General features: G+C 39.5%; 1 protein-coding gene across 3 annotated transcripts; it reads right to left on the minus strand.

Annotated features, from left to right (window-relative positions):
• Positions 1–419: 419 nt before the first annotated feature.
• Positions 420–10,034, minus strand: irx4b (iroquois homeobox 4b). 3 transcript variants are annotated; one of them, XM_070879897.1, is made up of 7 exons: positions 9,981–10,034; positions 7,284–7,411; positions 5,481–5,640; positions 4,893–5,144; positions 3,663–3,769; positions 2,025–2,338; positions 420–1,734 (listed from the first exon to the last, which is right to left on the minus strand). In XM_070879897.1, exons 3-7 carry the CDS (start codon positions 5,523–5,525, stop codon positions 983–985), a joined length of 1,470 nt encoding a protein of 489 aa, XP_070735998.1. In that variant the 5' UTR covers positions 5,526–5,640; positions 7,284–7,411; positions 9,981–10,034; the 3' UTR covers positions 420–982. The 3 variants fall into 3 exon arrangements, with proteins under 3 accessions (XP_070735998.1, XP_070735999.1, XP_070736000.1); XM_070879898.1 differs by having other exon boundaries at positions 7,284–7,401; positions 9,981–10,027; XM_070879899.1 differs by lacking the exon at positions 4,893–5,144.
• Positions 10,035–10,649: the final 615 nt, after the last annotated feature.

A 10,649-nucleotide genomic window follows, 5' to 3' on the forward strand; every position in this document is an offset into this window, starting at 1 on the left:
TGACCAAAATTACTATTGGTTTTTAATTTTACACAAATACCGACTTGAACTTTTGATTTAATTGCAGAGACGATGAAGATAAACTTCATAGTTTTAGGAATAGAAATAATGGAACTACTTGTTTAATCTAATAATTGTAACATTGCACCAATGAGTTCAAGCGTCTAACGAAATAGCATTCAAGAAAAAAAGTTACGGAACGTTAAATAGTGTTGGCTGGTGAAGTAGCTGATATTAATATGTCTGAAAAACACTTTTGAATAAGTTGTAAGTGCACGGCACTCTGTTATATCCTATATCAGGTATAAGTTGCAGGTTATTTTCACAGTATCTAAAACAGGCAAAGCGAATAAAAAGGTTTGTGGAAAGGTTCATCCAATGTGATATAACATTAAAATAGAAAATTGATGCAATATCGCTTTGACTCAACCATAAATCATTATATGTTTCCATAATGTAACCAGACAACACTCGTTAGTTACCTCTAAAAGAGCACATTTATTGCAGTGCACATATGTTTAACATATATCCTCGTATCTTTTAAAGCCAAAGAATTGTGCAATGGTGTAAACTTTTAACAAGTGTTGCTTGTGATCCATTGGCAGAGCTCGATGATAGCATAAATATTTTTTTCAAAACTGGATTTTCGGGGAATTATATTTGCATGCTTTCAAGCAGACTGCGAAACCCAACCAAAGATACCCACTTCTGTAAACTCTGGGATTGTAAACGTTACCGATATGTCTACACTATAGTTTAGACGTGCTTTCCAACATGGACTTGAATAAATTACACAGCACTATTCAGTTAAAGAGCTCTTGAAATAACTTCGGTTGTTCGTGAAAAGCTTAAAACAGTGAGGAAATATATAAAGTCTATTAAAAGATGGGCTGGGTTTGTGAATAGAACGTCTCAAGTTAAAGTTTGCCTCTTCGTAGTGCATCACAAGGCTCCATAAAAAGAGTCCACATCATTTGGTTTGTTATGAACAAAACATTTTGTTTCCTGTTTTAGGAAATGCTGAGAGATCCTTATTAGTTTCTTGTTGGGGTAAGCCTGGGATCTGTCCTTTAATCATATTTGTAGGAGTTCCCAAAGAGCGCCCCATTGCCTCTGTATCTAAGATAGCACCTTTGGTGTTAGCCCAGGAAACGGTGGTGTTGGTTAGTGCCTGGTTCAAAGTGCTGTGTCTGAATAGAGGGTCGTGGAAAACCCCATCCACCCAATTCCTTAGAGTGGTCACTGGGGAATCTTGCCTGTCCACGGCGCTGGTAGGCATAGAGGTCAAGGGAGGCGAGGAGGAGATGGCCTGCTGATGCCGTTTCAACATGCAAGACGGATACTCAGTTTGACTCAAAGAAGTAGCCGTCTGAGCTAGGGACCAGATCCGAGGCTTGTTGTCGAGCATCTGCTGACTATGTTGTTGCTGCTGGAAGCAAAGCTTGGACTCACATCCTCTCTGTCCTCCTGTCATTAGGTCTTGTTCGGAGTTAGTCATCACTCGCTTGAGACAGTCCTTGACCTTTTCCGAATGGCAATCTCCCGGTGTTGGCAGGGGTATCTTTAAAGAGACCTTCTTGCACTGGTCAGTCGGGCACGCTGAGATCCTGATCTGATTGCTGTCCATCTGCTGAAATGGGCCTTTCAATTCACACTCATCACTTTCTGTCTCGATCGCATCAAAGTCATCGAGGTCACTCAGCTGCAGCTCTTTGTCTTCTTTGCATGTGGTATCTGTCAAAAATACAGTTTTAGAAATGAGAAGATAATGCAATCCCAGCGTTTAGAAATGTGTTCTAATCATCGTGAATCCGTTTGACATTGAACAACAATAACAGACTTAAAGTTGTGACGCTTTATATGATTATTGTCGATCGTTTTTTTAATTCTTAAATGAATGTGTACTTTCTTGAATGGTGTTTTACCAGCGATTTTTTAATATGTAGGCACATCATTTAACTATAACGTATTCAATACAGCAGTTTAGTGTTAGATCTACCGAAGAGAATACAGTGAAAGCAAACCATCATTGTGTTTATTTTCCGGGCTTTTATCGTTTGGACTTTCATCTTCTTCGTCATCGTAAGATTTCTTGTCATCGGTACATTTATTTCTGGGCGACCAGGTCATTTTATTCTCTTTCTTGAGTCTCCTCCTGGCATTGGCGAACCAGGTGGAGACCTGGGTCAGGGTCATCTTGGTGATGATGGCCAGCATGATCTTCTCTCCTTTGGTCGGGTAAGGGTTCTTCCTGTGCTCCTGCAGCCAAGCTTTCAGTGTACTGGTCGTTTCCCGGGTTGCATTTTTACGCCTGGCTCCTGGATCCACCGCACCATATCTAAGTTTGTTAAAAATAATGTAAAATAAAAAAATAAGGTATCACTATGCAATTATCCATTTCTAATTTGTAACAAGGATTCGGAATATCATAGTGCTTTTGCATTAGAGTATGCCATATTATAAGCTCAGTATTTAGTCGCTATTTCGATGTTAAACACAAATGGACTAAAATGTAGTCAAGATACAAAAACGGTAAAACACATCGACTTTATATGTTTCTGGGAAGTGTAATCTCTCTGAAAGCTGAGCATTTCGCTTCACTGTCCTTCCTGCGGTGCAGTATTATCGCTGCCATTGCATTCTCCCTACATTTTGTTCTGATTTAAAAAAAAGATTTAGATGTTTCACTTGCTATAATTATTGGGTGGAATATAAAACATATGTAACCCACCTTTGTGTGCCATGTGTAAGGATCATGTGCAGTGTCATTTACTTTCACCTCACTGGGCCAATTTATTTAGCTTTGATGCCTGACAGTGGTGTGTAGGCTTTTGAAATATAATATTGATCCCCGATGTGATAAAATATACAATTGAAAGGGCACCAGCTAAATTAAATGGAAGGGGAAAATGCTAAGGCTACTGAGAAATTGCTCGGTGAACGGGTGTTTATAGAGATGAGTGCAAAATGGGAGTTGGGGAGGAAATGTGGCTGCACTGAGCCCATCACATTGATTTCTAGAGCGTTCACTTTCCCTAAACCTGCCGAAGGGCTCCTGTTCATTCTACCCACTACTACAACAGTATATTCGCCCAAATACTGTACAATCATATCCCTTCCTGCTAAGATAAAACTGAAAAATGCGTTTTAAATAAGACACTCAGTTCCACTTCAATATTTAATGCAACTCAGCCAGGAAAGGTCACACATATCCAATGGGCTTGAAGCGTTACAGTGACTTAAGTGATTTTTGACAATCTTGATATAGAGATACACTCTATTAAAATTTCCTATATATAAGGTACACAAAACGCGCGCGCGAGAGTTTCAAAAGTGAACTGAACGTTTAATCAAATTAATAGTCACGAGAAATTCAAGTTCACCTAATTTCATGGATTGGATTTCGTGTTTTGATGTACTTTCCATCTAACTGCATTGAAAAGACAATTTCTTCTTAGCATCTCCAAGAAAACTGAACGTTGTTTTTTAATGATGCTTATTTAAAAGAGTTTAAAAGTTACACACATTTACACATAAGTACATCTCTCAGAAATAACTAAGTGGTGTACATTTTCAGCAATGATTTTTAATTTACGAATACTATGAAACACGAGTGCAAATATTTCGACTGGACTAGGGAGCTTAATGGACTATATGCGCACCTGTCATACTGATACTGTCCCAAGCTAGGATCATATGGGTAATAGGCAGCTGCCTGGGCGATTCCCGCATGCGCAGATCCTGCTGCATCCTTGGTGTCAAAAGGACTCTGAAAGAGACATGTTGGTACATCTTGACTTCATTACCAGCACTTTTATTTAATTGAAAACTGTATTGATCATTTTGATCAGCAAAAAGCAGCGTCTGAAGAACACTTAGCATCCAAACTGTACAAACAATGGCAGACTACAACCAGATAAGTAACAATAACACTGTGATCACCTGGCATTTATGCATAGGTCAAGTCGTGTTTTAATGTTTTACGTCAAGGTGTTTATTTTGTGCAAGTCTAAGATCAACCCGAGAAAAGGCGTAAACTGTGGAACAAAAGAGACTATTTCAGGTTCTGATACTTCACTTTTGTAGGATTTCAATTTCTGTAGTGCTTTTATTTGCATGTTCTTAAATTGCTAAACGTTAAATGGAACCTCCCCTATTTGGGAATCGAGCCATAACGCCACGTCCAGTTATAAATTAGCTTTTTCTGGCATCTGTATACATAACAGAATTGAACTATATTTTTCAGTAAGTAAATAGGATTGTGGGACCGCATATGCTATTTGCCAAAATACAAATAAACAAAATGCACTGACCACAAATGCTTCCAAATTACATATCCGTGTTCTAGGTCTATATTATATATGTTCACTGATATGAATATTTCACAGACACATACATGTGATAGTGAAGTATAGGCCCTTCAGTTGAGAACTGCGAAATGTAAATGAACATTTACACATATGAACACTTAAGATCTTAAGGCAGGTTTCACATTAACATTCAGTGTTAGGGGATAATAATAATGATAATATTACTACTACCAATAAAATATTTTGAGCACTTTGCTCACGGAGAATCTGTTGTATAACAGTGATGGAATGTTGCCTAACAGTGAATAGTGCAAGTTGACTCTCAGGAATTCTTAATTTTATTTTAAGATCAAGTTACTTGAGTGTATCACAGTGCAGCATATGGTTATCGCGTTTTAATATGAAGCTTACTTGCAATTTACTAATATTGGTTTAAATACTTGTTCTGAATCAAAGAAAATATAATTATCTACCTAAATCCATGGGCTGACCTGATACTAAAGCCTTCAATGTTGAAGCATGGACAGTTTGTTTTGTCCAGTCCTAATTGATAATGATAACAGAGATCGGAGGATTACTTACCAGTGAATAGAAAGCAGAGGGGTCTGTCCCATAGGTGACATAGTTGCCATATCCCTGGCTGGTGGCATAGGGGCTCCCATACATTCCGAGGGCAGCCGCTGAGTTGAGCTCATGCCTGGCTGTGGCCAGCAGCCTGCTCTCATACACGGGACAATAGACAGGGGTTTGAGCAGAGGCGGCAGCCCCTGAATCCGCCAGCGTCCTGCCGCTTGACTCACAGCACGTAGTCAGGGGATTGGTGGTCATCAGAAACTATATATAACAAAGACAAATAATAAAAAAAATGTATAAATTGGGATCGTTGTTGCTGATTATCTGCACTGGGATTCCTCATATCCCTCCTATGCGAATGTTCTCTCTTTTTCCCAACACAGAAAGCATGTCTCTGTAGAGCAACTTCGCTCCTCACAATTACGCATGCATTTATTATTATAGACAGTAAAGTTAAGACACGTCATATTTATCCGTATTGAAGTGAGCTAAAGATCTGCCTGTGGGCGCAGCAGTGCTGAAAAGCCGAAACGGTCGCTTGCAATCAATTAGTTCCTTGAATGCGATCAAAGCAGTTGAAGGATCGATATGACATACCTGAGGTGCAGATGTGTAGGGATATCCGAACTGTGGGTACGACATTGTCCAGGACTCCCAACATTCAGAAAAGAGAGAGAGACGCCTGATCTCCACGCTATTGCATCCGTGCTCCGTTTCACTGTACCAATTGATTGGCAAGCGCACAGGCTCCTAGATGCTTGATAGGGCAAAGCAGAACGGCACATTTAATTTATTTACATAAAGCTTAAAACTTTTTTCTTCACAGCATTGTCCTACGCAAGTTCATGTATCTCATTTTGCAAGACGACTGAACATTGCAGTTCGTTTCGAAGAGTGAATCGGTTGGGGGGAGGGGGGGGGGGTGGGGGGCGGTCGGGGTGGTGGCACGGAGATAGCGAGATAGATACAGAGAAAGTGTTCTCGAGTGAACTTAGTTGATATCAGTAGGTATGACGTCAGATAAAACCAGATTAAAAAGCCTCCAGTCTAACTTCAAGATACCTTCACGCTGGAAAAAATTAACAGATGCTTCAAATATAAATGCACCAAAACAGACCTGAGTTAAGTATAGTCTGAATATAAATATGGATCCCAATTTCAAGCAATTGAGCACAATATGGTATATATACAGTTTTAGCCACGACCATTGTTGCAATCGTATGTTGCACTGTGTGGAAATGGCTACACAGAATGCGGTCCATATTACTAGGTTAATGGTTGTTCTCTGACCGCCAGCGAAGGAGCCGAATTTAATTAGAAATATATTAATGAACAGCTGCAACTTGTGCCCCACCCTATTGTAATACATTAATGGAGGATAGGAAAGGCGGCAGTGAAAGCAACAGTGAGCTCCACAATGTTCCAATGCGCCTATACTCGCTACTGTAAACCAGCAGTTAGTCAGTTAAACAAATACCCTGGCCGCAAAGGGAAGAGATCAATTCTTGATATATTAGGTAACATATAGGCGTTTATATGTAAAGTATTAGGTTTCGCACGTGTATCAAACCATTAAACTACAATAGGTAGGAGCTGTCTTGTCCACTAACAGTACGAATCGCCCAGAAAGTATAAGATTTATGGGAAACAATAAGTAGCCGCGCACATTTATACATTTTTACAAAACACTGTCGTGTCAGTGATTTATGAAACACTGGATGTCCCCGTTTCCTTTATCTGAATTGAAGGTAGAAGTTTTCCCCTGTGTGTGAATCGTGAGTCACAGAGACTTGACACTGTCACTGAATAAACACGGGAACTTCAGGACATTACTCACTAGATTCTTGTTTATGTATGTTGACACACACACTATGAACGAACTAATGTTTTAATCCTGGTTTCATACTGTGACTCGTTTTTCTCTTTCTTTAGCTTCGGATTTTATCTATCCGAACCTATCTATAGACACAGATAGATAGACAGAGACATGTCTGACTTCCTGCAACAGATAAACGCGATGAAGGTCTCCTCCACCTTAAATCATGTCTTGCTTTGGTGGTACTGGAGTCGGTTTCTGTACAAACCCATGGTGTGTAGACTTGCTCGAATGTTCATGGGTTCAGACATGTGAATAGCCGCGGGGTCACACTCTAATTAATGATGATGTTCTACTATTCTCCCCAGCTGGAAGACTGCCTCCAAGAAACGAATCTGCCCGCTTTGACAGCTCGATAGTGGGTGATTGATGACTATCCAGAGACCACAGTCTACATAATATAATATCTTCTGCATAATTGCTTCAATTTACAGATGAAAGTACGTGTTCTCAAATTGAGTTAGTCTTTGTAAAACAGTATTTTGACATATTAACGTTTTTTAAAAAAAAATAATGAAAATTACCTGCATTTAAAATATCCAGACGGATCAGTGACCGTAGAGCTGTACAATATGAAGAAACATGCAGTTGAATGGTTGAATCAATTTAGATCGCTATCTTCCAATTAGATTTATAGGTGATCTGCAAGAAACTGAAAAGGTCATTCAAAAGTTTTAAAATAACCCTCTCCTTTTCGCAAATTAACTAGCAAATGGCAGTTTCTTAAGGTATCCACTTACAGACGTAGCAAGTCTGAGTATGAAAAGTTTAAAAAAATCTATTTGAGAGCAGTAAATCCAGCCTGACTTTTCAGGTGATGTACACGAATACAGTATCATACCTTTATTGTATTGCATTTCTATAGGTGCACATTGTTTTACCATTTGCACGCCCATCGTTGCAATAGTTTACTTGCAAGCACATTTACCCTCTCCAGTGAGTCATTGTCATTGCAACTACCTTCCTACCTACCTGCCAGCGACATAGGTCACTTGAGAATTGTAAATATAGGCAAGTATTATACATACTCTTCAATTCTTTAATGAATTTCGCTATTTAAAGCCTAGTCCAGCTATTGTTGGCCAAAGTTCACATCGTTTTAAATCTATCAGTGGACTTGGAACAATGGCTATTAGTATTACACACATCTCAGTAAGACAATAATGTGACTTTATTACAATAATGACACATCCGAACGCAAAATAAATAATGGTTGAAATGCAAAATCAGAATATTTGTAAAACTGGTGACGGGAATGGCTTCCTTCCAAGTTAAAACATAGCCAACCTTTAAGGTTCTGAAACAGGCAGAGAGGCGAAACAGCATGAGCCGCGCAGCGAGAGCTCAGTGTTTGTACATATCTCTTGATGTCTCTCAAATGTGATGGTCCAGGAGAAGACTCCAAGATACAATCGGCTACTAAACTTCGCGCAAACCTATTAAAAATCTATTATCAATGCACGAATGAGCACGCGAGATCCTAGTAATGGAACACGTACGCGTTTCAGAGCGCAGGTCACCCGTGTCAAGTGGTTTCATATCAAACTGTTTTAGTGAGATGGCGAGATTTAATGACACCTCCAAACACAAAAAGAGATAATAATTGAAATACAAGACCAGAATGTTTGTAAATTGTTGACTGAAATCGGTTTGGAAGATATTTTATGAGATCGAATAGATGTATTATCAGCAACATCCATCAACTACTACTTTTAACTTCTTGTTGACTTTAAAGATTCATGTTTTGAAATTGCCAAAATATGATTAAAACAATACTGAAAATTGCCTCCCCATTCTTGTAACATTAGAAACGTGAATGTACAGGAAACTGTACAAGAGAGCGTTTATTTTTTAAAGAGCACACGCAGATTTAATTTTTGATCGTTATAGGGATATCTGATTTCAGGCAAATTAATCGTATTAGAAAGTCAGTGCATTAAAAGCAATAATTCTGTAAAAGTTTAGATGCAACTCGATGGAGTCCTAACACAGTGACGTCCAATACTCTTTCAAAGGAGATCCTTTCAGTATACTATCTGGATCTCCTTACTTTGTGGTGTTCTTGGCGAGTTCTATGAAATATTTAGGTGCATCAGCATAGGCTTTTACGCTAAAACAGCATCAAGGGCTCCCTGAGACCGAGTCAGGGTTGTTCATCTTAAAGATTTAAAGCAAACGTGACACTTGCTGACAAATAAAGTGAGCTGTACATGTTGTCCATTTAGGGCTGTGACACGGAGCTGAACGCCAAAGGAACCGTCAGCGTCCATTCCCTCACTCACACTCTGCTCCAGGATATCACATTCATCCTTCTGTACCCAACACCACCTCTCCTATTGCGCAATCCCATTCCAAAAGGCAGGAAAAAGGAACTCAGCTATAAAACATGTTAAAAGTAGACAACACTGGGCAAAGAAAAAGTGTCATCGGAGTAAACTTGCCACTTAAAATCAACCGCTCCAAGTTGTCAGGACTGTGAGAAGTCTTTTTGAGACACGAACTTGCACCATTTAAGCGCAGACTTTGCCAGGCCAGATTTTTTTCCTCCAAAAAACAGAATCGATTGTGTAGTTAATGCACATTTTGGAGCGACGTCACAATAAATAACTATCAATGAACATAATGTCGTGTAATCTCAGTTTTAATCCATGCCCCGCCAAGCTGAGCCTCATTCACTCCAGATCTTGCTGTAGTGGACGCACTGCACTGTACAGCTGATTCACCATCTGAACTCAAAAGTTAAGCTCGTGTTACTAGTCACGCGATCCTTGTTTAAGTAGATGATTTTCCTGAAACACAGAGATGGGGTTGATGGACACTGATTGCAACACAGAATTTACCTGCTGCAATGGGACTGATAGAAGGATATCCTACCTTGACAAAGAACAGCCCAGGTCAACTAGTCAGTATTATTACATAGGAAAAAACGGAGAAATAAATGAAAAAAATAAAACCACCACTCCGGAACTTGTATTTATTTTGTGCACTAAATCTCAAGTTCTAATTAATAGGTTCAAAACATTTTAAGCATTCTTTCCTAATATTGTTTTTACACCACAGAAATTTCTTGTTTGTTCCCTGAAGTATGTACAATATTTTGTGACTGATCAATAAATCTTTCTTTTCACGGCGAGTTCAAAAGTTAAAAAAATTGTAATTGCAAAAAAATACGTTTACACAGGCCAGGAGATGAATGGATGCCTGTTGGTATTTTTGGTTACCTGTTCGTGGTCTGGGTTTAGCGATCGCACATTTCCATTGGCATTCCGATTACATCAGGAGGGATAGTTGAAATGTCGCTGCGGCCCATGCGAAAGGTCTGCAGATCTTACCGGTGATGTTTGCAGAGGGAGCTGAAGCAGGCATTCCCCACTCTATCGTTTCCCAATTGAGGAAATGTTTTCAGCCCCCGAGCTCCACAAACACTTCAGTTAAACAGTGACGTATTGGAGCGGCTCAGCGCCTTGCCTCACTCTCCTTAAAGATACAGTATTCCCTTTGGAAGAGCTCCGGTGATCCGAATGAGGGGCACACTACCTCTTTTAACAAAGTTCATCCATCTCAAACATTTCCACATACTGGATTAAAAAAAATGTTCCCGACATGACCTGTTCATCAAATGAGATGTAGAAGTATGTGGGAGGTTATCTTTTTCCTTGATGCATCAAAACTAGAAGAAAACTTTCTCTGTCCTCCTTTTTCAGACTGCCGTGCGCCCGAACACCAAGTGCATTTCGCACTTATTAAACAGGAATGCGGCTATGGCTCCTTTCTTGGTATTCATGACAGAAACGACGACATTAGGACAAGGCAGATCAATACAATATAGTCAAGCTATTAATCTACCATTCAAACAGCGCTGGGGTTTACCTTCGCACCGATCCTGTCAA

This window comes from Pristiophorus japonicus, chromosome 5 (assembly GCF_044704955.1).
Source record: "Pristiophorus japonicus isolate sPriJap1 chromosome 5, sPriJap1.hap1, whole genome shotgun sequence".
Classification (NCBI taxonomy): Eukaryota; Metazoa; Chordata; class Chondrichthyes; family Pristiophoridae; genus Pristiophorus; species Pristiophorus japonicus.

Coding starts and splice junctions, on each gene's coding strand:
- irx4b (XM_070879897.1), bottom strand. CDS start 5,525: ATGTCGTACCCACAGTTCGGATATCCCTACACATCTGCACCTCAG. Junction 2,339..3,662: donor GGACAGTATCAGTATGACAG/GTGCGCATATAG, acceptor TAACAAACTTAG/ATATGGTGCGGTGGATCCAG. Junction 1,735..2,024: donor GGAAAATAAACACAATGATG/GTTTGCTTTCAC, acceptor TATTTTTGACAG/ATACCACATGCAAAGAAGAC.